Raw genomic sequence first — 27,255 nt, forward strand, 5'->3', positions numbered from 1 at the left:
TTTCTCCTGTTGACAACGCTCTGATTCTTTCCTCTCCAGCCCTTGAACAGACCATCACTTGACCTCACCGATCACCTTCCAGCTCCCCACTTTATCCCCACCCCGACCTTTGTATTCAGATCACTTCCCCCTCCTCCTCAGGAATGAAAAAGGCTCGTGGTCCAAAATGTGGACAGTTTACTTTTTTCCATAGTCACTGCCTGCTGTGCCGACTTCCTCCAGCATTTTGTGTGTGTTGCTCTGGATTTCCAGCATTTGCAAGCTTTCCCGTGTTTAAGTGTGGCAATTACCGTAAAAATTATTGGGGCTTTGTTGAGATTGCTCCTGGGAAATGGTGTAAAATCCCGCTCCCCATACTAACACGGATTATACAGACCAAAGAACAAACTGCCGGAGGAACTCAGTGGGTTGGGCAGCATCTGTGGAGGGAAATGGACTGTCAACATTTCGGGCCGAGACCCTCTCTCTGGACTGAGAGTGGACGGGAAATAGTCAGAGAAAAGAGGTGAAGGGTGGGTATGGGGCAAGAGATGGAGAGTGAGAGGTGGATCCAGGTGAGGGGGAGATGGGAAGGTGGAAAGAGTGACAGGGGTGTGTGGTGAGTGGTTGGGGCAACACGGGGCTGCAGAAATGGAATTTAATCCCATGGAGGACTACAAAAAGTTAGAGATTCACCAATCCGATTCCTGGAGGACAAAGAAGACTCAGTCTTCACATAAAACAGAGGCTGGCAGATGTGTGGAGACTGCAGGGAGCGAGGAAATGAGGACCGGGCAGGAACACGTGGATGAGATGGGAGAACAGCCGTCAACTTGTTGATGGTTTGTGGAGCTGAGTGGCCACCTCCTCCTGTTTCTCACTTGATGTTTCAGTGTTTCTGTCCAGTGAGGCTCCAGAGGAATGTGATTAGAAATTAGTGTTTATAAACGGAGAAGTGATTTCAATGAAACCTGCACAATTCTTCTTCGGGTGGGAATTCAGTGTCGGACCGGGATGGGATTTGATCCAGTAACTCTGAGAACCGGGTGGTGGAGCGATGGGGACGGGGAAGATGCAGAGGGAAAGATTAAAAATGTAGTTGGGCTAAATATGAAATAATGTGTAAAATGCGGCAGATAGGTCGGGCAGTGTGTGAAGAGCGAGGAGCTGAATCACCGGTTCAGGTGGAAAACCCTCCACCCGTCACTTGATCCAGGTTCTCACTCCCATTCCAAACGCAGATCTGCTGCAACAACGGGCTTTCGCTTCAGAGGCCCCGCCCCCGCTCTCACAGACTCCGGATGGGCGGTGGCTTTCGTTCCGTTCTCTGTTGAAGCGGATTGTCTGCTGGGAGCCGGAGGACTGATCGCTGTCTGCGGGACAAATTGATCAAGTTCTCATGGGTCAGGATTTGCAACCGGTCACTAGGGGTGAACGCGACAGAAAATTTTTCATCGGTGAGTATTGAAGCCGATCCCGGGGGAGGGGAATCTGATGTTGGGCAGAGAGTCCCGTTAACATTCTCGTTCTGATGGCGTCGTCCCGCTTCCTGGACTCAACCTGTCGTGGTCGCTCCGGGTTATGGGACCTTCTCACCGAACCGCCTGAGATAAGCCGCCGCTCAGCCCCTGGTGTTCTGGTCCCAGGAGCGGGATGAGGTGGTGATGCCGAGACTGAACCCATCCATTAAGATGTACATGGTGAACTTTAGCTCCATCTCAAGGCCCGGTTCCAGATCCAAACTTCACCTGGATTGACGCCTGGCGTCGATAATTTTTGTACATATCTCCAGCATACTGGAAGCGGTCGTTCGGCCTGTTGTGTTCTTGCAATCAGAGGGTTAAACAGAGTTATCGCATTCTCGGGACACTGCTCCACGTGTTTGAGTAGTTTCATCTTTCCCCGTTCAGACAAGACAGTGAGATCCAGATCTCTCACGTTTTCTCGGGGGACTGGGAAGTTTATTTCCATCTTCTTTCCATTGCTGCGACTTGCCGGCATGCTGACAGTGTTTCCCGATATCTGGCCCTATTAATGCGAGAAATAAGTCTTGTTCATTTATCTAGGTTTCTCGGAAATGTGTCCACTCCCTCCGGAATTTCGAAAGAAGCAACACAGGCTGTCTAATATTCCCACACGATTGAAATGGGGAATCTTTATTTTTTTTCCATGTACAGAGGTTGAGTGAAAATCGAGTCTCCGGTATTCTCCACAGAGATCAATACAGTGCAGCAGTACATTGAGGTAAAACAAATCATTCTGGTTACAGAGAAAGTGCAGTGGTGCAGTGCAGGTAGATATGTGGTGCAAGGTCACATCGATTTAGACTGTGAGGTCAGGAGTCCACTCATCACGCTGTTCGCTTCTAACAGCAGAATGGACACCGTCCTTGAGCCCGGTGACATGTTTCTGTTCCATTTAATCCTCAAACCGATGGGAGGGTGAGAAGTGAAAATGTCCAGGATTGTGGGGATCTTTCATTATGTTGTCTGCTTTACTGAGGAATTATAGACAGAGTCCATGGAGGGGAGATCAGTTCCTATGATGTACTCCGCTGTGTCCACAGTTCTCGTTCAGTTAAAGGAAGAGCAGTAGTCGTATGAAGATGTGAAGTATCCGGATGGGATACTTCCTCTGGTGCATTGATAAAGTGTACAGTATAGAAAATAACACACACCAAAATACTTATTGTTTGTTCTGGCTTTGTTATATTGGTATCCGTTGTCAACTAGTGCGTACTATTATTTCATGGTTTGTGTATTGCTGGAGGACCATGAGATATTGCCCTGGATCCCATTCTCCCATCTCCCAGTGATATATATATATATATCAACCATCTTGTTCAACCTCTGTTCAGTCTGTATCCCTTCACCTCAATGAGATATAACCATCGTGTTCAACCTCTGTCCAGTCTGTATCCCACCATCTCAATGATATATATCAACCATCTTGTTCAACCTCTGTCCAGTCTGTATCCCACCAACTCAATGATATATATCAACCATCTTGTTCAACCTCTGTCCAGTCTGTATCCCATCACCTCAATGAGATATATCAACCATCGTGTTCAACCTCTGTTCAGTCTGTATCCCACCAACTCAATGATATATATCAACCATCTTGTTCAGCCTCTGTCGAGTCTGTATCCCACCACCTCAATGATATATATCAGCCATCTTGTTCAACCTCTGTCCAGACTGTATCACACCATCTGAAAGATATATATCAACCATCTTGTTCAATCTCTGTCCAGACTGCATCCCATTGCCGCAGTGATATATATATATATATATATATATATATATATCTTTCAAACTTTGTCTTCATTGTGAAATTTTGGTTTGCATCTTTTCCAGAATTAGTTTTTATGACAGTTAGGACTACCAGAGGTGTAATTGAAAACAGCACGTGGCAGGGTAAAAGCAACTATTTCAATTTTAGTTTCACCGTTACAAAATGGCTGAAGTGTTCATCTTTGCCATAATGGAACTCAAAGCATCTGAAGTTCAGATTGTTGTTTCATGTTTTGTTTATTTTAGGTGAGCCACTTCCTCTGTTTCCATGGTAACAGCCCGTCAGAGCTGCAGCAAGTGTTGCAGTTTTTTATCGCTCTGTGGTCACCACCTCTCAGCGTAGAGACAGTAGCCTCGGGAGCAAATGTAACAGAGTCATAGTGGGAGGAAAGGATGCTGTGAGCAGTGACTGTATGGGATGTACTACAACAGAATGTATTCAGAAGTAAGAAATTAGTTGGTGTGGGGTGGCGTTTACAGTTTAGGGTGGCAATCGGTTACTATCTGTGCATTAAAATGAAGAGGGACAAAATGCTACAGTTGCAGGAAATTTAAAGTAAGGAGGTGAAAATACTGGAAACGCTCAGCAGACCGGCAGCATCTTGGACAGTCTCAGGTCTGGAACTGGGTCTTCCACCATTTCTCCTTTCAGAGATGTAGTCTGATGTACTGAGTTCCCAGCATTTTCTACTTCATAATTTTACGTTTTGTTCCTGCTGCACTGCAGGAAACATGGCAGCCAGCTGTGCTAGGCAGGATCCCACACAGCAGAAAGATTGCGATCAAATGTGCTCGGTTTAGCTGCTGGGGACAGTCTGAAGTGTATCGGCATCCTCTATACAGACCGGGGAACCAGCCTGAGCACCGGCCCCGGCAGAGGGTCATTAGGTTCCAATTCCAATTCCACCTTAGTCACGGCAAATTACCGGCACCAAAGCGTCTTTGTATGAGTGATAATATCGGGCCGGTGACTCTGAGGATATGGAACTGACAGTATACGGGCTTCGGTCCAGGTTGGTAACTCGACAACAGGGATCGGAATTTCCTCAGTCCGCAGTGAAGCTGAAATCCCGGGATGTTGGACATTGGTTATGGGGAAATCACCGTCCACACTGCCCAATAGGACATCATACCTGTCAAGTATTTTGGAGATTATTTAAGAGTTAACTGGGGAGTTGGGTGAAATTGGGCAGTGATGTTGCATCTGAACTTTGGTAAAGTCTGTAATAAGATCCCGCATGGCAGCTGATCGGGAAGGTTCGGTCACGTGGGATTCACGGGGTGCTGGGGAGGTGGATTCACACCGGGATCGAGAACAAGAAGCAGAGGGAGATGATCGAAATTGGTTTTAGGCCTGTGACGAGTGGGATGTGTGTGTCAGTGTCGACACCTCTGTAATTCATTATTCATGCCATTGATTTGTATCTGAATATACAAGGTACGATTAGTAAGTGTGAATTGAATTGAATTAAATTGAATTGATTTCTTAAATACTTCACATACATGAGAAGCAAACATCTTTATGTTATGTCTCGGTCTAAATGTGCAATGCGCAATGAAAGTAATTTATAATAATTTATAATGTATTGAGCAGTCCATATAATATAGAGTACACTCAATGCAGCGTGAATTAATCAGTCTGATGGCCTGGTGGAAGAAGTTGTTCCGGAGGCTGTTGGTCGTGGCTTCAAAATTGTTTAATGACATTGCAGTCCACAAGTGTAAAAGAGAACAAAATAATTGTTTCTCTGGATCCAAAGCAAGACAGAAAAAAAACACAAAAAAACAAAATGACAATCACAACAATAAACAAAACACAATATATAATGTATGATAGTTTAAAAACATTGTTCGTATGTCCCTGAAGTGACGATAGACACAGGAGTTTCTAGACATTTGAGACTGGCATTGATTATACGTCCATAAAGTGACGTTAGGCACAGGAATGTCTAGAACTGTCAGGAAATGTTAAACTACTAGTGGGTGGGATGTGGAGGGTGGGTTAGTGAGTAGAGGTGTTGATCAGGCTTTCTATTTGGGGAAAATAACTGGTTTAAGCCTGATTGTCCTGGCGTGGATGTTACAGATTCACAATTCCTTTAAGGCAACACCAGAGTCTTCAAGCGAGTTTTGGGCATATATTGACATTTCTATCTCACGCAGCCTATTAAGAAGAAGGGTTAGGATATTAATGCTAAAGTTGTAAACGACACCGTGATTCCAAAGTATGCAGAATTGTGTGCAGTTATGGTCAGCTACTTGGAGGAAAGATATCGATAAACGTGAAAGAGTGCAAGGAAAATTACACGGACATTGCTGGTATTTAAGGAAATAATTATAGTGGTAGGTTGAACAGGTTAGAACAGGGGAATGATGGGGTATATACAGCTACAAGTAAAGGAAGGAACCATGGACCCTAGGTTGGGAACCCCTGCTAGCGATATAGAAATCTATGATGGTACAAATAGGGTGAATGCAGGTAGGCATTTTCCCCTCAGGTTGGGTAAGATCATGGATTTAGGGGAAACAATGACACATTTAAGGGGAATCTGAGAGGAAACTACTTCACTCAGAGGGCGGTGCGAATGCGGAAGCAGTTCCCAGCAGAAGTGAGAGATGAAGGTTCAATTGTGGTTTTTGAGAGATGGTTGGGTAGAGGGAGGTATAGAGGGCTGTGGTCTGGGTGCAGGGGGATGGGACCACACCGAACATGGCACGGGGTGAATGGGCTAACAGTCCTGTGTCTGTGCTCTAAGGGCTCTGTGAATCTCAATTGAAACTTCTACACATGAACCACATTTGTTGCAGACAGGTGGTATCCAACATTGTGTTTTTATTTTGGACGAGAGTCTGCACTGCTCAGAGCTCTATAGAGCTGGAACTATCAGGAAATTTACTGAATGCAACTCGACAAGGTAAATACAACAGCTGAAATTTTAGTTTCACCGTTACAAAATGGCAGAATGTTCTGTTCATCTTTGCCATAATGAAACTCAGAACATGTCGCATTGAATGTGTTATTTCCTTTTTCGGTTATCTTTGCGAGCTACTTCCTCCTTTGCCAGGGCAACAGCTCACCAGAGCTGCAAGAAGAGCTGAACATGTTTATCGCTGTCTGGTTTCTGAATCTCAGCGGAGAGAGAGTGGCTTTGAGCATTCACTGTGCGGGATGGATGATGTATGTGCTGGAATGAAGAAACAACTAATGATTGTAGGGATTGCATTTATGCAATTCTATTCTGTGTGTCAAACATCTTGCAGTCAGTCAGTGTTTTGTGCATCAAAAGAACAAAAATAAATCTCCTGTACTGTGCTTCCAGTGCTATATTTTCAATTTGATATTTAAAACATTTAGTTCCTGTTATACGCCGGGAAAAGTGGCTGCTAATTGACCTGGGCTACACCGCCCTCAACAATAAAATAATGAACAAATATGCTCAATCTAACTGTCGAGACAAGTTGAAATGTATCAGCGCCCTCTTTAGGACCCAATATCCATGTTTCTCCGTCCAGACAAAGGATCATCAGGCTCCAGTTCTGTCATGGGTTGGTGTTGGAGTGTAAGTTTTTGAACTGGGATTAGCTGAGACACTGCCGCATATAACCGGCAGCAAAGAGCCCTGAGAGAGTTGGTGCCTGAGATACAATCTAGGGATGGGGTCTCCAGGAATATGGAAATTGTGGTGTTTGGGCTTTGGTCCACGTTGGTGCTTTTATAGATGCGGCTGGGTGTTCCTCCTTCCGCAATGAAGCAGACGTCTCCGGGGGCTGGATATTGGTAGCGTGAATCTCTCAGTGTGAGATCTGGAAAAGATGTGCGAGGCTCTCGGTGTGGGCTGTGACCCTCTGAGGTTGGATCCCGGGATACCGCACTTGTTTTGACCCAGATAAATGCATCAGGGATTAAGTTGTCTGGGTTTATGAGCTGTTGAGCGAGTATTCCTGTTCTGTGCTCAGATGTTTGGTTCTGAATTTCCATTTGAAGTAAAGCAGAGAATGAGTCCTCATTCTATCCCTCACAGGGAGAGGCTGTGATTAAATACTCTGTTTTGTGTTTACACCAGTAGAAATAGCACAGGGTTTCAGAATTCAATTCACATTTGGAAATCCCCCCTCACTGCCACCTGTCTATCTGCCAGTGAGAATCAAACAGAAACTCGAGATGCTGAAGATGGAACAGAACATGGAACAGTACATCACAGGAACAGGCCCTTCGGGCACATTGGTGTGCCAAACCAGCTGAGAAGCAAATCAACCCCCCCATTCCCAAAACTAATGATTCCTACCTACACAATGTCCATCTCCTCTCAATGTTCCTCACACCCATGTGCCTGTCTAAACGACTCTCAAACGCCTCCAATGTATATGCTTCCACCACCATAACAGACAGAGCATTCCGGGCATCCACACCTCTCTGAGTAAAACAAATTACCCTCACATTTCCTTTGCATCTACTCTTTCACACGTTCATTGCATGTCTTCTGGTATTGGACATTTCAAAACAGCGAAACCATACTCCCTGTCTACTCCCATACTCCCATACTATCTATGTCTTTCATACTCTTATAAACCACTATCAGATTTTCTCTCAGTCCCCACATCTCTGTGCAGAAGAATCCAAGATTTTCCGCTAAAAACTGGATGATGTTTGAATTCATTCTGACGAAAGGTCAGGAAACCGAATTGTTAACTTTTTTCCTCTCCCCACGGCTGTTCCTTACCTGCTAAGCGTTTCTAGTAATTCCAGTTTCTCTTTACTACATTCACCCTGGAACACTTTAAATCTCCTGCGAGTGGATCAGTGCCCCTGCGCTCGTTTAGTAAGAATTGATGGAAGAGTAAAGAAACCACAGTTTTTCCCATTATCCTGATACCAAATGTCCTGTTTTTTCTTTCCCCGGAAATGTATTCAGTACAGTTTTTGCTAACAAGGTTCAAAGAATAATCCGAGGAATGATAAGCATTTTGCATGTGGAGCATTTGATGGCCCTGGGCCTGTGTTCATTGGAGTTCAGGGGGTTGGTTGGAGGAGTAGGAGAAGATAGGGCGGGCTTGATGATTTACACCGACTGAATGACAAGAAGTCTGGATGCAGTGGGAATAGAGAAGGTGTCTTGATTAGACGGTCTAGGATCTGAGTGTATAGCCTCAGAATAAAGAAGCTTCACTTTGAAACTGAGATGAGAGCCAAAGATTGGTTAATCAGTGGAATTTGTTACTACAAAGCGTGGTGGAGGCTATCGTTGGGTATATATCATCTTCTGGATTGCTAAATAGATTGAGTATTATAGCAGGGAAGCAGGAATACAGTGCTGGAAAAAAAACATGCTCCATGATTGAGTATGGATCACCTATTTCTACTCCTATATATTATGACTTGTATCTGATACCATGACTGAACAATGACTTTTTTTTATCCCATCTCAATCAAGTGAAAATCTCCAGATGCAGTGTTGGAGGCAATCATTGGATATATTCATGTTCTGGATTGCTAAATAGGTTGAGTATTATATCAGGAAAGCAAGAATACGGTGGTGAGAGAAAATCCTCCAATATTGATTATGGAATAGACTAGAATGACCGAATCACCCAATTCTACTCCTATATATTATGACAAACTTTATACCGTGACTGAACAATGACTTCTTTGTAGCCCATAACAAACAAGAGAAAACATTTAGATGCTGGAATTCCAAGCAACACACACAAAAAGCTGGAGGAACTCAGCAGGCCATAAAACATCAATAGCAGAGAGTAGAGTCGACGTACAGATGCTGCCTGGCCTGATGAGTTCCTCCAATTCCAGATTTCTTCACTCGGATCCTGATATATGCGTTCAAGATTTAAATTTCAGGTTAATGCTTTGATCTCGTTTGTAATAGTTACATACATCATTATCTGTCTGGTTAAAGTTGGACCTGCGGTGAGAGGTTTATTGGAAGAAAAGCCCGTGACCGAAAGCAAACCACAACTGAAGACAAGGGAACAGTAACAAGGAACCAACCGGAGGACTGAAAGCACCAACTCGAGGGAACCCTTCTGACTCGGAGTTAACACTGGCTCAGTCAGGAGAAAGTTTGGTGAGTCTCATTTACTCAAACACTGGTCCTTTAGACATTACATTTCTGTACCAAAGAAAATAGGAAATAGCTGGAGGGAGGCTGAAAAAACCTAGAAGCGCCATTCCAGATGTACTACTGTGCTGTCAGCATCCCATCTCTCTGAAGCCATGCATATTCCCTCATGCTGTTTGCTCATGTCAAACTTCTCACTTCTCATGTTTCCTTGTTTGTCTGTATTACGTCATAATAATTTCAAAAAGTGTTGAGAATTCCCTCCCAATATAAGACGCCGCAACTGCTACCTGATATAGTGATTGCAGAAATGCGGAATTACCATGAACTACAGCAACATGACATTGACTGCTCTGTCTATTACAAGCTGCAATGATATACTTGCCCTCGTTGTCATGCAAGCCTCTGCTAAGAGCAAACCTTCTTGGAGCCAAATGTCCCAGCACCACATTTCTTTCAGTTCTAACTAGCAAATGCCAACCAATAATTTACATTTACATAGCCTGGAGTCAACAAGCATTTTTCTACCAAGAAATTGTCAGAACTTATGAATCTGCGATTAACAAGAAGTAGGTTTTGCAATGTTCCCATTTGACCCTGTACCAAAGGCACGGGTTATACCTGTTCTTGAGATGAACGAATGTCCTTGAAGCCATGACTGCTGTCGCTGACGGAGTCGGTTTAAACTCAGTTCTTTTCGGATGGGAAGCAGCGTGTTGGGTCTGGTTATGAAGCAGTTGATATTAAGGTAGATGCGATGTTCAGAGAGACTTTGGAAGGATTGCCTGTGGACAGAGCATCATGTAGTGATAAGAAGCAACAGGTTACCCTCCTCTTCCCACCCCACTCCCACTCACCCTCTCACCCTCCTATTTTTTGCCGGTGTTCATTGCGGGAGTTAGGAACTCTTTCTACTCACTGACCAGTGAAATTATACCCTTTTATTCCATTCAAAGCTCTGTTTGTTTATAAAGAATGGGGTTGAAGTGCGATCGGAATGAACTTGGGAGAATGCGTAAAAAAAGTTTAAATCAGATCAGCAGCAGGTTCGGTAGGCCGAGTGGTCCACTTATGCATTTGGGTTGTGGTCCACAGTCTCCCCATCTACCGCGCGCACCAGCTCACCACCCAAGCGCGCCCTCTCGCGGAGCTTCGTCAGTCTCGGGCTGACGTTGAGACGATTTCAGCATGCTGCGCGTGCCCGGTATCTCTCGTGAAGTGACGTAACATTTACTTGGCTCTCCTTGGTGACACCAAATACCAATTTAGCATAACAGCAATGGGGATATGGGCTTCGTCATTAAGGGGTTTCCTTAACAAGGAGTTGGCGGAGCGTTAAGGGCGACAGATTGAAGTGGGAGTTCAGGGGTTTTATCTCCTCTGAATGAGAAAGGATGGAGAAGACTTCAGCATATTTTTAGTGCACACCGATAAAGTGTTGCCTGCAAGTGCGGAGTCGGATTGATTTTGACAGCAAGTCACGATCTTACTATCTGGAGGGACCCGGTGGCTTCATTTTGTTTGAGGAGTCTGGGTTTAAACAACGGAGTAAGCAGATGCACCTTAGGCCAACAGTCTGTCCCAGTGGGTGTTGTGGGGACAGATGCTTGGAGTATGGTTGCTCCTTGTCTACATTAGGGACAAAATGCAACATTTACAAGTATGTTATTGGCTGACAACATTTATATTGATTCAGTATCTTATTTATGATGCAATTATTGTCCAACTTATGTTCGTTTAATTGTCGTTCAAAACATACATGAAAACCCATGAACACAGCCAAATACAACAGCGTTACTGCACACTAAGCCTCCTTGTTGGAAACTGCCTCTCTAAGATACCCCAAGGGCATAGGCATTTCCTGAATAATATTATCTATCCGTCATAGTCTGTCAATTTCTCCTTTACCTTCTGTTTTACCGAACAGAGTGTTCTCCAAGGAATCCTGTCTTCTCATGATGTGGCCAAAATATTTCAGCTTTTCAAGCTTCCTAGTGAGCAGTCTGGCTGTATTTCTCCAAGTATTGATTTTTCGGATCTTCTTGCTGTCCAACGAACTCTTAACACTTTCCTACAGCATCCAAAGTCAAAGGCGTCGATTTTTTTGTATTCAGCCTGACTAATAATCCAGCTCTCACAGACATACATCTCAACTGGAAATACCATAGACGTCTCTACGGTCTATCGTAGACAATGTTATGTCTGTGCTGTTCAGTAGTTTCTCTAAATCCCCATTTCTGTCCTCCCCAGAAATAAATGCCGTTTACTTCTGTGGCTGCATGTACCATCTATATAATTTTTTGTATTGAGGAAGACAAAATTCGTCACTGCTTCCACTTGCTTTCCATTTATCACCACGGAGTTAACAGGACTGGTTGGTTTTGTTAATATTGAGCAAGAAGCCAGCTTTCAACTTTCTTCTTTCACGTTCATTAAAAGCTTCCTCAGATCCTCCTCACTTTCAGCCATTAGAATATTATCACCTGCCTATCTGAAATTGTTAAAGTTTTGTCTGGTAAATTTGATTCCAACATCTCGTGTCCTCTAGACCGGCATTCATCATGATGTGTTCAGCATATAGATTAAATAAGCAGGGTGACAGTGTGCAACCTGGTCATACTGCTTTCTCAAACTTGAACCCGTTTGTTGTTCCCTGCTCAGTTCTAACTGTTGCTTCTTGATCATTGTACAAGTTTCTCATAAGGCAGAACAGATGTCCCGGTATTCCCATTTCTTTAAAGATTTGCCATAGTTTATTATGGTCCACACGGCTGAAGGCTTTAGAGTAGTCAATAAAACATTGATAAGTACTTTTCTGGAATTCTTGCGATTTCTCCATTATCCAGCCTAGGTTAGCAATATGGACTCTGGTGCCTCTGCCTCTTCTACAAGCAGCTTGTACATCTGGCTGTTCGTGTTCCATATATTGTTGGAGTCGTGCCTGCGTGATCTTTAGCATTACCTTTCTCGGATGTGAAAATTGTCAGTAAGTTTTGGTAATTTGAACAATCCTTTACATTTCACTTCTTGGGTATTGAAATAAAAATGGATCTTAATCCAGCCTACAGGTCATTGTTATTTTTTGGATTCCCAGAGCTGATGGAAAATTGCATGCAACACGTTTACAGCACCATCTTTTAGAATTTTAAACAATTCAACTGGACTCCTGGCACATCCTGCAGCCTAATTATTGGCAATGTTTTCTATCGCCCAGTCGACTTCACTTTCCAGAACGTCCAGCTCTACATCGATGAGGGGGTCATTGCAGGTGTCTTCGCTGTTGGGTCTTTCTGCAATTCTTCTGTGTGTTTCTGCCAACTCCTTTTGATGTCCTTTGCTTCTGTGAGGTCCTTCCCTTCTTTGTCTTTTCCTATGCTCATTTTACATGAAATGTTCCTTTGATTTCTCTAATCTTGTGTAACAGATCTCTTGTTTTGTTTTATTTCCAATTCTGCTGGCTTCTTCAGCTTCAGTGCATCGCTCCTTTAAGTAAGTTTCCTTATTCTTCCTTGCTATCTTCTTGAACTTTGTGTTCAGTTGGAGGTCTTTGTTCCAATCTCCTTTTGCTCCCTGTAATGTAGGAGGGTGAGCAGTGACGGTACGAACTTGTTTAAAATTATGAGGGACAGAGGAACTGACTCACTCCTTTATTTGTGTAATTCAGGTCATTGCCAGCAGGTGGGGCTTTCTTCCACTCGGACGGAAGACAAGAAGAAGACAATCAACCAACGTCAGTCAGAGTCAGAATGGACACAGGTATGTTCACTGGGCTCTTTCTCATTAAAATTCGGTCCTTATGGTACACGTGTAGTCAAATTATCAATAGTTCAGAGGGATAAACTTGGGCGATAAAGGAGCAGAGAGAAAGCATTATTCCAAATGGTAAAACGTCCATGAGCATTGAACAATTCACCAGCTCCAGCACAGGGACCTAACGAGTCGAATCGCTCCCCTCACCACACAGATCTTCACCTGAGTGAAAGGAGAAGGAGCTCCTGAATAAGGTGGGAGTGGGTAACACTCAGACAGGAATACAACAGCGGGCAATGTAACAGTCGAGGGGACAAATAGAATTTCTGTCAGCATTTGGTACGCTCTGATGTGGGAAATGCCTCTGACAGCCAGTGAGAGGAACAGATGTTGTTTTCACTTTGGGAACGGCAATGGTGAATTCTCTCCCGATTTTTGGGTTGTTGAACAATGGAGGTGAGAGGATTTTCCCAGTGTCTTGTTTTCTGTGGCCAATTTAAAGATCATTATATTGTGGGAGAACGGGCTGTGTGCAGAAGACAGTAAACAAGAGAAATTTTACACAGGGTATCTGGGGGTTGGTGGGGTGGGCTGCCGAAACAATGAAATGTCCTTGGCGAATAGGATTAAAGTAAAACAAAATGATAAGTGGAGCGGGCACCGCACAAAATGCTGCAGTTACTCAGCAGGTCAGGGAGCATCTGTAGAGAGAAATTAACTATCGACATTTCGGGTTGAGGAATCTTACAGAATTTGTAAATTGATTTCAAAGTTGTCTTGGGCACATAAAATGGAGTCTGGATTGGAGGAGCGGTGTTCTGGCTGAAGGTCTGTGACCAGAAGTGTCCACAAGGATCACTGCTTCACCATGTGTCGTGTGTGATGTAAATAAATTAATAATGCACTATGTGTTGCTGAAAATGATATACTGGGTGGACTGATTCGTTGACTTACAGACTTGGCGGAGTTGCGTAAATTTGGGACTGTTGTCAGAGTGTTCAGCATCCAATCATAAATATGAACAGAGTCAACAAGTACAGTTAATTCAGGCAAATGTGAGAGGTTGCACTTGTGAGAGGTCAAGGTCGCGAGCGATGTTCACAGTGAGTGCTGGGACCATTAGTAAGATTGATGTATGATCGAGCCTTGTGATGGATATGCATATCTATCTGAAAGTGGAAACACAATTGGTAGGGTTCTAACGATGAGCTGAGGTGTTTGTTAAAGTTGGGCTGTAACTTGATGAACGTTAGTTAAGAGACGATTTTGATGCTGTGCAAAAATCTGGTAACCACATCACGAGAATGTTGTGAAGAGTCTGGAGAGGGTGCAGATGAGTTTCACCACAAATCCCAGAGGGAATAGGTTTAAGATTAGAGGGTAAAGTTTAAAGGGGATTTAAGATGCATATTTTCCACAGAGAGTGATCGATGTCTGGAATGAGCTGCCGAGGGAGGGACTGGAAACAGATACTCAGCAGCATCTGAGAGGCTTTTGAACTCATGAGTAGGCCGGGAACGGAGGGATATTGATCATGTTCCTGAAGATGGGATTGGTTTAAATTGGCATCGTGTCTGCATCCGCATAGTACATCTACAAGTTTATCTTCTATGAATGACTACAGATCTGAACTCCGCAATCTCCGCCTTCCTGTCAAATTGTGAGGATCACCACCTGCTACGGTTGACGCGATTCTACATGGAGCGATTGGAGCAGGCGATTGAGGAGGGTGTGGAGGGAGTCAGCTTCATGTTAATGGGCGAGGATCACCTCACCGGGCTAGAGTATCATGTAAGTGGTTGGAACATAGGCTGAGTGTAGCTTCTACAGAATCTATCACAGACCGACAGAACCGGTGTAACGGCGCCTCTGGGCTGTGAAAATCCTGTAATGCTTGTGGTCAAAATGAAGAAAAGAGTTTTCGTTTGCAGAAACTCTGAAACTTTATTAACCAATATAGGCCTCTGTCCATTTTTCTCAACACATTCACTTTTAGACAGGTTAGGATACAGACAATGATTGAGAGGTGAATTTAGTGACGTTCAGTTGCCGGACATTGCAAGTGGACAGAGAACCACTTTACACCACTCAGTCTGACATTACATCATGTTCCCAACACTCGAACTTAATGGCCATTCACCCGACTATTTTAATTACCCCCGGGTTTTCCCACTAATCAAATATATAGTGACTATTTCTCAGCTCATTTCTCCAGTCTACCTTCAACCGCATCGTCAATTGCACAGGCAGTACTGAATATCGTCTCACTTTTCAACTACTAACCCTAATTCATTTGATCAAATCTCCCAACATGCCTCACGGTTCAGTTACATTCTGTTCCTTGTGACTGTTCCATTTGGAGTTTGTAATTATCACAGCATATACTGTTAACACTGGGAACTGCAAAATCTTACAATTGAAAGTAGTCCAAGCATCTGCAGTTAACTCGGAATTACCAAGAAACTCCTTTCAAATGGTCCTCGTGTTACTGGGACACATTCACCTATTGCTCACCAGATTGTATTTTAGTGAAGAGCCAAACATGATCCCTAGCACTAACATTCCACACGAGACAGCTGACAATTTTAATCCAAACTTCCTTCTCTGCATTACCACCATTTGACTTTGGTCTCTCTGACACGCAGAAAAGGACTGCAATTGCTGTCTGCTCCTCTCTGCCAGTTCTCTGCTGCGGTTCGCCGGGGATTACCACAGGGAATATCAACAGTGACCCTGTCATAGCTTGACTTAGCCATAGTCATTGAACTCTACAGTACAGCAACAGGCTCTTCGGCCCATCAGCTCCACATTATACGCCTAGTCACATTGATCTGCACACCGACTAGAGACATCCATACCCGTCTCATTCATGTACTTAACCAAATAATTTTAAATGTTCAAATTGAATGCACGTATACCAGTTCTGGTGACAGCTCGTTCCATACTTTCACCAGCCTCTGAGTGAAGATTTTCTCCCTCAAATTTTCTTTCATCTTTCACCCTTAATCCAAGACCTCCAATTCCGGTCTCACCTAACATCACTAATACATGCCTGTTCGCATCTACAGTCATTATACCATTTATGCACTTTTATTCCTCTATCACATCTCTCCTGGTTCTCCTGCACTCTAAGACAGACCTAACCTATTCACACTTCCCCTATATCTCAGGCCCTCAAGTCCTGACAAACCTTTATATAACTTTTTCTGCACTTGTTCAATCTTATTGATATCATTCCGAGCGGTTGGTGCACACATTGCTCCCAATTAGCCCCTGTAACATCAATTCCGACAGACTATCTCAACTTCTGTATATAATATTTTGATTTATGAATGCCCATATCCTAAAGGTTTTACCAGGACATCTACGCCTGACGCTTTTAAGCAATTTTTGATCTGTATTCCCTGATATCTTGGTTTTACCGCACTGCTCTACCACTCAATGCCTTAGTGCTATCGTGGTTTGTCCTCAAATAGTGCATAACCACACACTTGTCTTGATTAAATTCTATCTGTTGATCCCCATTCTACGTTTTTCCAGCTTTTCCAAGTCCAGCTGCAAGCTCTGTTAAACTTCCTCGCTGTTACTACATTGATGTCATTCACAGATTTACTGACCCAGTTTATCACATGTCATCCAGACCGTTTAGATATGTGACATAAAACACCAGACCCAGTACCGATCCCTGAAGGACACCACCTGTCATAGACCTCCAGTCAGAGAAGCAAACCTCTACTACCTCTCTTAGCTTCTCTCATGAATACAATATCTAAACCAACTTACTACCGTGTCATGAATGCCAAGCGACTTAATCTTATTGACTAGGTTCCCATGAGGGACTTGTCAATCGCCTTGCTGAAGTCCATGTTGACAACATCCACACACTTGCCTTCATTACTCGCTTGCTAACTTCCCCGAGAAACCATAAGATTGGTTATACAGGATTGACCATGCGAAAATTAGTGTTGAATCCTAGTGAATCCTTCTCCATCCAAGTACTCATATTCAGTTCCTTAGAATACCTGCCAATAAATATACCACCACTTGTGTTAGGCTCACCAGCCTCTAATTCCCTGGCTTATTCTTGCATCCTTTTCAAACAGCGGAACAACATTGTTACCCTCCAATACTGCTGCACCTAGCATTTTAAATATCTTTACTAGAGCTCCTGCAATCTCTGCACTAGCCTCAGACAAGGTACGAAGGAAAACCCTGGGGATTTATCCACACTATTCTGCATTAGTCAGCAAACACCTCCTCTTCTGTAATCTGTACAGAGTCCACGAACTCACCGCTGTTTCTCCTCAATCTAAAGACTCTGAATGTCTCTCAAGTAAATGTAAATGCAAAAACATCTATTTAAAATCTCCCCCACCTTTTCCAGCTTCATGCATAAAGGCCCACTCTGAACTTCAAGAGGACAAATTTAGTCCGTTGGTATATTTTTGTTCAAAACATATTTGATTTTTGAATTTATACCTGGGATAAATCAGGCCCTCCTGATTTCCTCCTTTATTAGCTCTTGCATTTCTTGTACTCATCAAGTACCTGATTTGATTCTTCAAACCTATACTTGCGATGCGCTCAGGGCCGTGATATCACAAAACCCCCCCCCCCCCCCAAAAAAAACATCGGAACGTACAAACTCTTCTCTTGTGGTTATTTATGGATTAAAAATTTGTACTCTCAAAATATCAGTTTTGAAGGCCTCTCACTTATCAAGCACATCTGTACCACTAAACAACCTGTCCTAATCTGCTTTCGTCAGATCTTTTCCGGTACCATTAAAATTTGCCTTTCTCCAATTTAGGATCTTAACCTGAGGACAAGACCCAATCCTTTCCACAATGATCTTTAACCTAATGACATTATGATAACCAGATCCAAAGCGTTCCCCTGAACAGACCTCTGTCGCTTGCCCTGTCTTGTACCCTGATCGGAATTCCAGAATGTGCTCTGTCCAGTTGTCACATGAATATATTGATTACAGAAACTCCCTGGACACATTTGACCTACACTATCCCATCCAGCGCTTTAACACGGAGTGCCAGTCAATAAATGAAAACACAGTATCTTCTGTTTTTTTGTTTCTGTGATCTCCCTGCACATTTGTTCTTGTAAATCCCGTTGACTATTGGGTGCTTTATAATATAATCCCACTATGTGGTCATACCTTTCTTAGTCCGTAGTTTCACCAATGCAGTCTCATTGGACCGGCTATCCAGTTTGTCCTGTCTGAGCAATGCAGGAACATTTTCTCTGACTGGTTATGCCAGCCCTCCATCTGTAATCCCTCTCGCTCTATCGAATCATGTCTAACCCAAAGGAACCCTGGAATGCTGAGCTGCCACTCCTGAACCTCCTCCAACGAAATCACGCTAAAGGTTACAACGCTGTAATTCAATGAGCTGATCCATGCGCTAGGTTGATCTGTCTTTCCTACAATACTCCTTGCATTGAAATAATACGCATTTTGGAGAAAAGAAGTTTCACGATGCTTATCCTTTAGTTTCCTGACTTTGCATGTCGGCTTAACAACATCTTTCCCACTCAACCACTCCACTATCCACGTTGGTTCTTCATCCCCCTGCAACTCAAGTTTAACACCTCCCCCCTCCCCATGTAACTCTAACAACCCTTCCCGCAAGGGTATCAGTTCTCCTCCAGTTCAGGTGCAAAACGATCAGGTGTCTCTAAGCCCCAACTTCCTTGGAAGAGAGCCCATACATCCAAGCATCTGAAGCACTCCGTCATGCACCATTTCATCAGCTACACGTTAGACTGTACACCGTCCTATTTCAGGCCTCATTCGCACGTTTTATGGGTAGCAATCCTGAGAACGCGGCCATGGAGTTCCTGCCCATCAGCCTAGCATCTAACTCCATGAGCTAACTTTGCAGGACCTCATCACACTTCACTAGTACATCAGTGGTACCAACGTGGCCTACGACCTCTGGCTGCTCACCGTGCCCTTAAGAAAGTTTCGGAGTCGAAGCGAGGACTCCCTGACCTTCGCAACACACCATACAGAAATCTTGTACTCGTTAATAGAATCTCCTGTCTGTTCTTCTAACCCTTGAGTTCCCCTGTCAGTGCAGTTCACTCTTCTCACCCTTACTGTGTCACAAAACGAAACTCAGTGCCAGAGACATAATCGCCGTGGCATTCCTCTGTTAGGTCATACCCCGCAACTGTAAGCCGTATACCTGTTATAGTGGGGTTTCCTGAAGTGGCTGCCAGTCCTCTTTTCCCCTCCTGTGTCCTGGCCTTGGTAATAGCTCCCTCCCTTTATCGACTGCCAGCCGACCTCGCAGCTTTTTGAAATAACCTGGGTTCATCCAGCTCCAATTCCTGAACACAGTCTGTAAGAAGCTGCAGGTGGATGCAACTATATGGTTATATGGTTAATTCCTGAAGGTGTAGTTATCGGGGACATTGGAGGTTTCCCTGCCTTGCCACACCCTGTATGAAGAACATTCCACTATCCTGCCTGGTATTCTCACTGTTCTAACTGTGAAAAGGAATCGAAAATACTATAGAAAATCTACCTAAAGCCTCTGCCTCTCCTCACTGAAACCTCTCTGACACAAAGTCTCAACTCCACACTCTATCTCTCAATCACTCACATTACGTCTGCTCCGCCTAAGCTTTGCCAAGTGGATAAGTACCCCGCAATCTGTGGCGCGGAATGTCCCGAACGACCCCCTCGCTTTTCTTTTTAAATCTTTACCCCGCTTTGAACACTTCAATGTCTGTTAGTGATCTGTGGAGAGCAGAATATGCTGGGTCAGTCTATGATCAGGGTAGATTTGAACCCATCCCTCCGCTCCTCAATATATTTCCCATTGTTCATTACAGAGCGTGACTGAGCTCGCCGAGAAGGGGAACCGAGCAGACGCTTCCAAACTCCTCCTGGATCTGGTGATGGAGAAGGGCTCCGGGGCCCGGAAGGTGATGTGGGAATCCTTTGTGAAATTACATCATCATTTACCGAAGCTGAGCAGAATATTGAATGAAATACGGGAACGAGGTACGGTGAACAATACACTGTGTATTACAATATAGATGCTGATGAATTTATAGTATTACACAGAACAGACTTCATGCAGGTTAATCTGTTTGAACAGGTGACGGCCAGGTCGCCTACATGGACACTGAGCGGGGTTTATCTGAAGTGCCCAAGCATCTGAAAGGTAAGTGATGGAATGGAAATCTCAACGTCTGTATTTCACTCTGAGAGTCTGACTACAGTCTTATAAAGTCTCAGCATTATCTCCTTGCTATTACCTTCGTTTACCCTTGAAATATATGACAACGTTACATTTGCCTTTTTTGCTGCAGACTCGGACCGTAAACTAACCTCTGGAAGCTTGCTAATCCCTCTGTAACTTTGATGTTTCGACCTTCTTCCCATTTAGATAATGGTCCGCACTATTGTTCTTTTTACCAAAATGTATTATCGGACATTTCCAAAAACAGTATTCCATCTGCAATCTTTATGCCCATTCTTCCAATTTGTCTACGCCCTGCTGCAATCGCCTAGCTTCCTCAGCACTACCTACTCCTGCACCTATCTTTCTATCATTCGCAAACTTTGCCACAAAGCTATAAATTTCATCATCTAATGCATTGACTAACAATGTGAAAAACAGCGGTCGCAATAATGACTCCTGCAGAACACCGCTAGTCACTGGCAGCCAACCAGAAAAGGCCACTTTTATTCTCACTTGCTGTCTCTATCATTCCATATCTCTTGTCAGTCATTCCGATATCCGTGCCAGTAACTTTTCTATCTTACCAACGTCATTTTCCAGTGGTCCAATATGAACTCTTTCCTCCATTTTACTCTTTATATAACTGAAAACAAAGTTTGTTATCCTGTTTTATATTATGGTCTTGATTGCCCTCATATTTCATGTTTTCCCTTCTTACAGCTTTCTTAGTGGCCTGGTGTTGGATTTTAAAAGTTTTCCATTCTTCCAACTTTCCACTCACATTTGCTACCTTATATGACATTTCTGTAATGCGTTTTATTACATTGCGATACTGGTACATGTATGTTATATTTCACCCTCTCAAATTGCAATTTGAATCCAATCATTTTATGATCATTGCCTCCTAAGGTTCCTTTGCATTAAGCTCCCAGTTAAGATCTGGGTTATTACACAACACCCAGTCTAACATAGACTTTCCCCGAGTAGTCTCAAGCACAAGCTGCTCTACAAAGCTATCTCGTGGGAATTCAATAAATTGCCTCTCATGCGACCCGACACCTTAAGTATGCTTGATTTTCCTACTTCCCTTGCATATTGAAGTGCCCAATTACACCTGTGGCATGATCCTTATTACATGCCTTTTGAAGCTACCTTTGCAATCTCATCTCAACATTTTGGCTACTATTTGGAAGCTTATATATGATTCCCACAGTTTTTTTACCCTTGCAATTTCTTATCTCCACCCACAAAGATTCAACATTCGCTGACGCCATGTTACCTCTTTTTAAAGATGCAATTACATCTTCCACCAGCAGAGCCACACTACCACCTATGTCGTCCTGCCTGCCCTTTTGACACGAAGTATATTCTTTGACGTTAAGCTTCCAACTATGGCTTTCTTTCAACCACGACTCAGTGATGCCCATAACACCAAGAGTTCTTCCACTTTATTCTGAATGCTACGAGCATTTAAATACCCCCCTGCCATATTAGTTTAAAACACTCCCAACAGCTCCAGTAAATCTTACCGCAGGAATATTGGCCCCCCTCGGATCCAAGTACAACATGTCTCTTTTGTACAGGTCCCACCTGCCCCAGAATTGGTCTCAGTTATCCTAGAAATCTGAGTCACTGCCCCATGACCCAATTCTTCAGCCACGCATTTACTGCCACTTCATTCTATTCCTATCTTTACTATCGTGTGAAACAGGCAAGAATTCTGAGACAAGCACATTTGAGTTCTAGCTTCTCAGCTTCATTCGTATCTCCCTATGTTCTGTCTTCCAGACTTCCTCCCTTTTTTTTTTCTCCCAATGTCATATGTACCAATTTGTGAAAAGACATCTGGCTGCTCAACATATTGTCTGTCCAGAGACATTTCGGACCCTGGCACCAAAGTACCATCCGTGTTGCCTTTCTGTGCCCACAGAATCGCCTATCTGTCCCCCGACTACAGAGTCGTCTATTACTGATGACATCTTCCTCAGTTTCCTACAGGGTATTGCCTGAGTTCACAGTTACCTTCTGCAGTGTTGCAGAGTTCAGCAGGAGCTGAACACAGTGAAACCACCCGCTCCACACAACACTCTCCTCTCCAGAATCACGTGTGCACTTGGTGCTCGCTGGAACACCGGGGAATCTGCAAACTACCAATAGAGGGGAGAGTGGAGCCTTTAACAATGGATCTCAATCAGATCAGAAATGTTTCTGGGCTGTAGTTCATTTTCAGACACTGTCATCACTGATCTCCCGATTTCACCCAAACAATGTTGTCAACTTTTTTTTTATTCGGGAAAATACGTTGAATGTCTATGTTCATCAGACAACCTATTTCTCTCCGTCCTAAGATGTTCGAAGGAAACACAAGGAGACTCTGCGGGCACAAACTGAAACACTGAGAGTGAACACGATCCTGATGAGGGAGAAGGTGAAGGTTTTCCAGCTGGTTGATCGATACGTTGAGCTCACGGTCATTTCTACTGTTCGAGATCGGAGACTGGTGGAACATGAGCTGTTAGCAAGAGGCAGAGCCCACGAAGAATTGAGAGAGAAACATGTCCACAGAGAGCTGGAAAAAATCCGGATACATCAGTTATTCAAGAGGAGTTTTCTTAAACAATTTAAAAGACCTAACATGGAAAAAAAATCTGGGATGTCCACAGCGGTGGCCGGCGTTCCAGGGATCGGAAAAACAACAATGGTACAAAAGATTGTTTATGACTGGGCCACAGGGAAAATATATCAACAATTCCAGTTTGTCTTCAGTTTCAAATTCCGCGATTTAAACACCATTAACTGCAGAATAAACATGAAGGAACTGATTCTGGATCAGTATCCTTACTTTGGGAATATTCTGAGAGAGGTCTGGAAGAACCCAGAGGGATTGCTGTTTATATTTGATGGTTTGGATGAATTCAATGACAGAATTGATTTTGCTGACAGCCGGAGAAACACAGAACCTCAGCCCACATGCACAGATCCTGAATTCAAGTGCAAGGTGTCTGACATTGTGTACAGTTTAATCCAGGGCAAGCTGCTCCCAGGGTGTTCAGTGCTGGTGACCACCCGCCCCACTGCGTTACATTTATTGGAAAAGGCTGAGATCAGTGTCTGGGCTGAAATCCTGGGATTTTCTGGTGAGGAACGGAAAAAATATTTCATCAGGCATTTTGAAGATAAAATGGTGGCGGCAGCTGTTGTCAAACATGTGAAGGAGAACGAGATCCTGTACACCATGAGCTACAACCCCTCCTACTGCTGGATCCTCGCTCTGGCACTGGGCCCCTTCTTCACACAAAGAGTCAGGGACCCCCAGCAAGTTCCCAAGACTATCACCCAACTGTACTCCTACTATATTTACAACATCCTGAAAAACCACGGCCGTGAGATTGAGAACCCCCGTGATGTGTTACTCAGGGTTGGTCAGTTGGCCTTCAGAGGAGTGTCCGGAAGGAAAATTGTGTTTACAGATGTAGATTTGATCAAGTACAATCTGCAGCCTTCCCAGTTCCTGTCCGGGTTCCTGATGGAGCTTTTGGAGAGACAGGATTCTGCCCGGAGCGTGGTGTACACATTCCCACACCTCACCATCCAAGAGTTTGTAGCTTCAGTCGCACAATTCCTGAATCCACATCCCGGGGATATCCTGAAATTCCTCACTGAAGCCCACAACACAACAGATGGGCGATTTGAGGTATTTCTCCGTTTTGTTACTGGTCTCACCTCCCCAATGACAGCTCGGGGCCTGGAGGAGTTTCTGGGTCCATTTCCCAATGAAACAACCTGCCGGGTGATTGACTGGGTGAAGGAGGAGGTTAAACGTCAGATTGGAAACACATGGAGTGATGCTGGTAAAAGGAGCTTTCTGAACACATTGCACTACCTGTTTGAGTCTCAGAATAGTGGACTGGCTCAGGCCGCACTGGGATCTGTGGAAACACTTTCATTCAGTGGAATGACACTGACCCCGATTGACTGTGCAGTCCTGTCTCATGTCATCAGACTCTGTGATACAATAAAACACCTCGACCTTGAGAACTGCCTCATTCATTGCGAAGGAATCCAGCGGCTGGGACCCGGGCTGCACAAGTGCCAGGAGTTGAGGTAACTTGATTTATCTCTCACTCTGAACTGTGAAACTGTTCCATTGTGTTGTTTCAATGTAAAGAAACTGGGATAAAACTGTAATAAATCAGATTGTGAAGAATTCTGACAAATGCCTAGTGAACAGTGGCCATTGGTTTAACTGTATTAAATCAAAGGACTGGCTGCCTGTGTTTCCCGCTGCCTGTGACACGTCCATTGACAATGTTCCTTCTCACTGTTACTGACACCCAGAGCAACACTGACTGCAACAGGTGGGTCAGAGATTCACACCCCCTTCCCAGTGAGGGACAAGAGACCGTCAGCAGACCGTCCCAGGGAGAAGGAAAGAAATGCCATTGTGAGATTGCACTCCCCTGCCATTCCCCGTGTGCGACTATCACCATCAGTCCACCTGTGCGACTGTGCTCACCGCCAGATACCCAGTCCCCAATGCGTGCATCCCCTCTCCCGATTGTGGGCCTCCGTTCAGACTCAACCCTCCTGTGCAATCAATTTCTGCATCGTCCCATCTTGTGGGATTATCTTTTCCCATCAGCATCCTCCTGTGGGACTTCTCCTCCTCATCCCCCTTCGTCCTGCTGATTCTGTCTTCCCAGCTCTTCTATGGAGCTGGGAATTCAGAGATGGAGTCTCTTCTATCGACTCCCATCGACATATCCTCATTCACGAATCTTCCTCACTATGGCACTTCCTCCCACACTTCAACCCTAACATATCAGGAACAGTTTTCTAACCATCGGGAAATTGGACAGAATATGTTGAGTTTACAGGGTCACACCGGCACACTAAATTATTGACATTCGGTGAATACCCTGGAGCTGGACAGTGAGGGACATTGACAGTGATGTGAACTCCGATCAGTGATTTACTGAAGGGTTTAATGTTTCCTGAAATATCCGAGTGAGAGAAATTCCCCCAAACCCACGGTTTGAATCACTTTGTTCATCAACTTGTTTATTTTTGTTTAGCCTTGGTTGGAATAAACTGGGAGATTCAGAAGTGAAACTGGTGTCTGCAGCTCTGAGGAACACAGAGTGTAAAATACAGAAACTGAGGTAAGTACAGACTGTGGGAGATTGTGTTTACAGTCACTGGGTGTCTGACACTGAACATTAATGTGATCAGTAATTGTGTTACTGATAAACACTGGGGATTTGTACCGTCTGCTGTCTCTCTGTGTCCTTCACCCTCACTCTCTCTCTCTCTCATCTCCAGGTTGGGGGGAGTCAGTCTCACAGATTCTGGAGCCGAGGATCTCGCCTCCGCTCTCAGTACAAACCCATCACTGACGGAGCTGAACCTGAGTGATAATAAACTCGGAGATTCAGGAGTGAAACTGGTGTCTGCGGCTCTGAGGAACCGGGAGTGTAAAATACAGAAACTGGGGTAAGTACCAGACTGTGGGAGATTGTGTTTACAGTCACTGGGTGTCTGACACTGAACATTAATGTGATCAGTAATTGTGTTACTGATAAACACTGTGGATTTGTACCGTCTCCTGTCTCTCTGTGTCCTTCACCCTCACTCTCTCTCTTCTCCAGGCTGAGTCGTGTCGGTCTCACAGATTCTGGTGCCGAGGATCTCATCTCTGCTCTCAGTACAAAACCATCACTGAGGGAGTTGAGCCTGGGATGGAACTCGCTCACAGACCGATGGGTCCCTGCCCTCCGCCGCTTCATACTTACCCTCCCGAGTCTGCAGCGGATAGAGTGAGTGTTTGTGTTAACATTCAATCTGATAAAATGTCAGCGGATCCGTGGATTTCCTGGTGATATTTGTCTGTGAGTGCTATTGAAACAATAACCCCGGTCCCCTGTTAATGACACTGTTGTGAAAACTGTTTATTTCATCTTTATTCCTCCATCTGTTTCAGGTTGCTGGGGAATCAGTTTGGAGAGAAAGGGAGGAACGAACTGAGAGCTCTGCAGGAACCCAGACCTGGATTGACCGTGCATCTGTGAACATCTGAATGTGTTAACATCACAGGGTCAGACACAGGGTGAAGCTCCTTCCACACCGTCCCATCACACATTCCCGGGGTCAAGCACAGTGTGAAGCAACCTCACACCATCCTGTCACATACTCCCGGGGACAGACTCAGAGTGAAACTCCCTCCACACCGTCCCATCACATACTCCTGGGGATAGACACGGAAGAGGATGGGAGTGGGCAAAAACGGGCAGGGGGATACAAATGGGAATCACAACCATAGCAGTTAACAATCAAATTTGAGTTCTAGGCTCGAGAAGTAGCCCAGGATGAAATCAAAGTTGAGGATAATTTTGGAGAACGGGACTCCACCCCTTTCCGTCATCTCCCACGGTCCGCAGTCCTCACAGGACGCCGTCCGTTCCCGTCCACTCACACGGACCGTGATCCCAAATAAATTTCACTCTTTCTCATTCATTGTCACTATCGACACTCCCAATGAGACCACCCCTTCCCATTCACTCCACTCATCCGCATTCCTAATGGGACGCATCCCTACTCATTCGCTTTCATCGTCCATACTTCCAATGGGCCCCGTCCCTTCTCATTCAGTCCCACTGTTTGCCTGCCTGTGGGCTTCGCCCCTTCCAATTTACTCCCACTGTCTGATCACTCCCATTCAGTCCTGTCATCCGATCTCCCAGAGGGATCTGGCCCTTCCCATTCACCCCCACTATCTGCCTCCCAGTGGGACTCCATTCAGATTATTTCCAACGGGAATGGGATTATGGAAATTGGCGAGAACGCCAGAATTCAGTATTTGACCGAACTGGGTGCGGAGTTTACAAAATTTGACATTTATTAGTTACACGGAACGTCGAGGGTGCTGTGGATGTTGATGGCTTTGTT

The 27,255-nt window shown here is 44.4% G+C and overlaps 1 protein-coding gene across 3 annotated transcripts; it reads left to right on the plus strand.

Annotated features, from left to right (window-relative positions):
- The first annotated feature begins 1,311 nt into the window (after positions 1 to 1,311).
- Positions 1,312 to 27,055, plus strand: LOC132387027 (NACHT, LRR and PYD domains-containing protein 3-like). Of its 3 annotated transcripts, XM_059959394.1 has the most exons (10): positions 1,312 to 1,436; positions 9,185 to 9,352; positions 13,011 to 13,102; positions 14,721 to 14,887; positions 19,955 to 20,126; positions 20,224 to 20,289; positions 22,659 to 24,414; positions 25,386 to 25,472; positions 25,959 to 26,126; positions 26,291 to 27,055. In XM_059959394.1, the coding sequence occupies exons 3-10, from the start codon at positions 13,093 to 13,095 to the stop codon at positions 26,376 to 26,378; spliced, it is 2,514 nt and encodes an 837-aa protein (XP_059815377.1). In that variant the 5' UTR covers positions 1,312 to 1,436; positions 9,185 to 9,352; positions 13,011 to 13,092; the 3' UTR covers positions 26,379 to 27,055. The 3 variants fall into 3 exon arrangements, with proteins under 3 accessions (XP_059815377.1, XP_059815378.1, XP_059815376.1); XM_059959393.1 differs by lacking the exon at positions 1,312 to 1,436 and having other exon boundaries at positions 8,756 to 9,352; XM_059959395.1 differs by lacking the exons at positions 1,312 to 1,436; positions 25,959 to 26,126; positions 26,291 to 27,055 and adding an exon at positions 25,633 to 25,822 and having other exon boundaries at positions 8,754 to 9,352.
- Positions 27,056 to 27,255: the final 200 nt, after the last annotated feature.

This window comes from Hypanus sabinus, unplaced genomic scaffold (assembly GCF_030144855.1).
Source record: "Hypanus sabinus isolate sHypSab1 unplaced genomic scaffold, sHypSab1.hap1 scaffold_149, whole genome shotgun sequence".
Classification (NCBI taxonomy): Eukaryota; Metazoa; Chordata; class Chondrichthyes; order Myliobatiformes; family Dasyatidae; genus Hypanus; species Hypanus sabinus.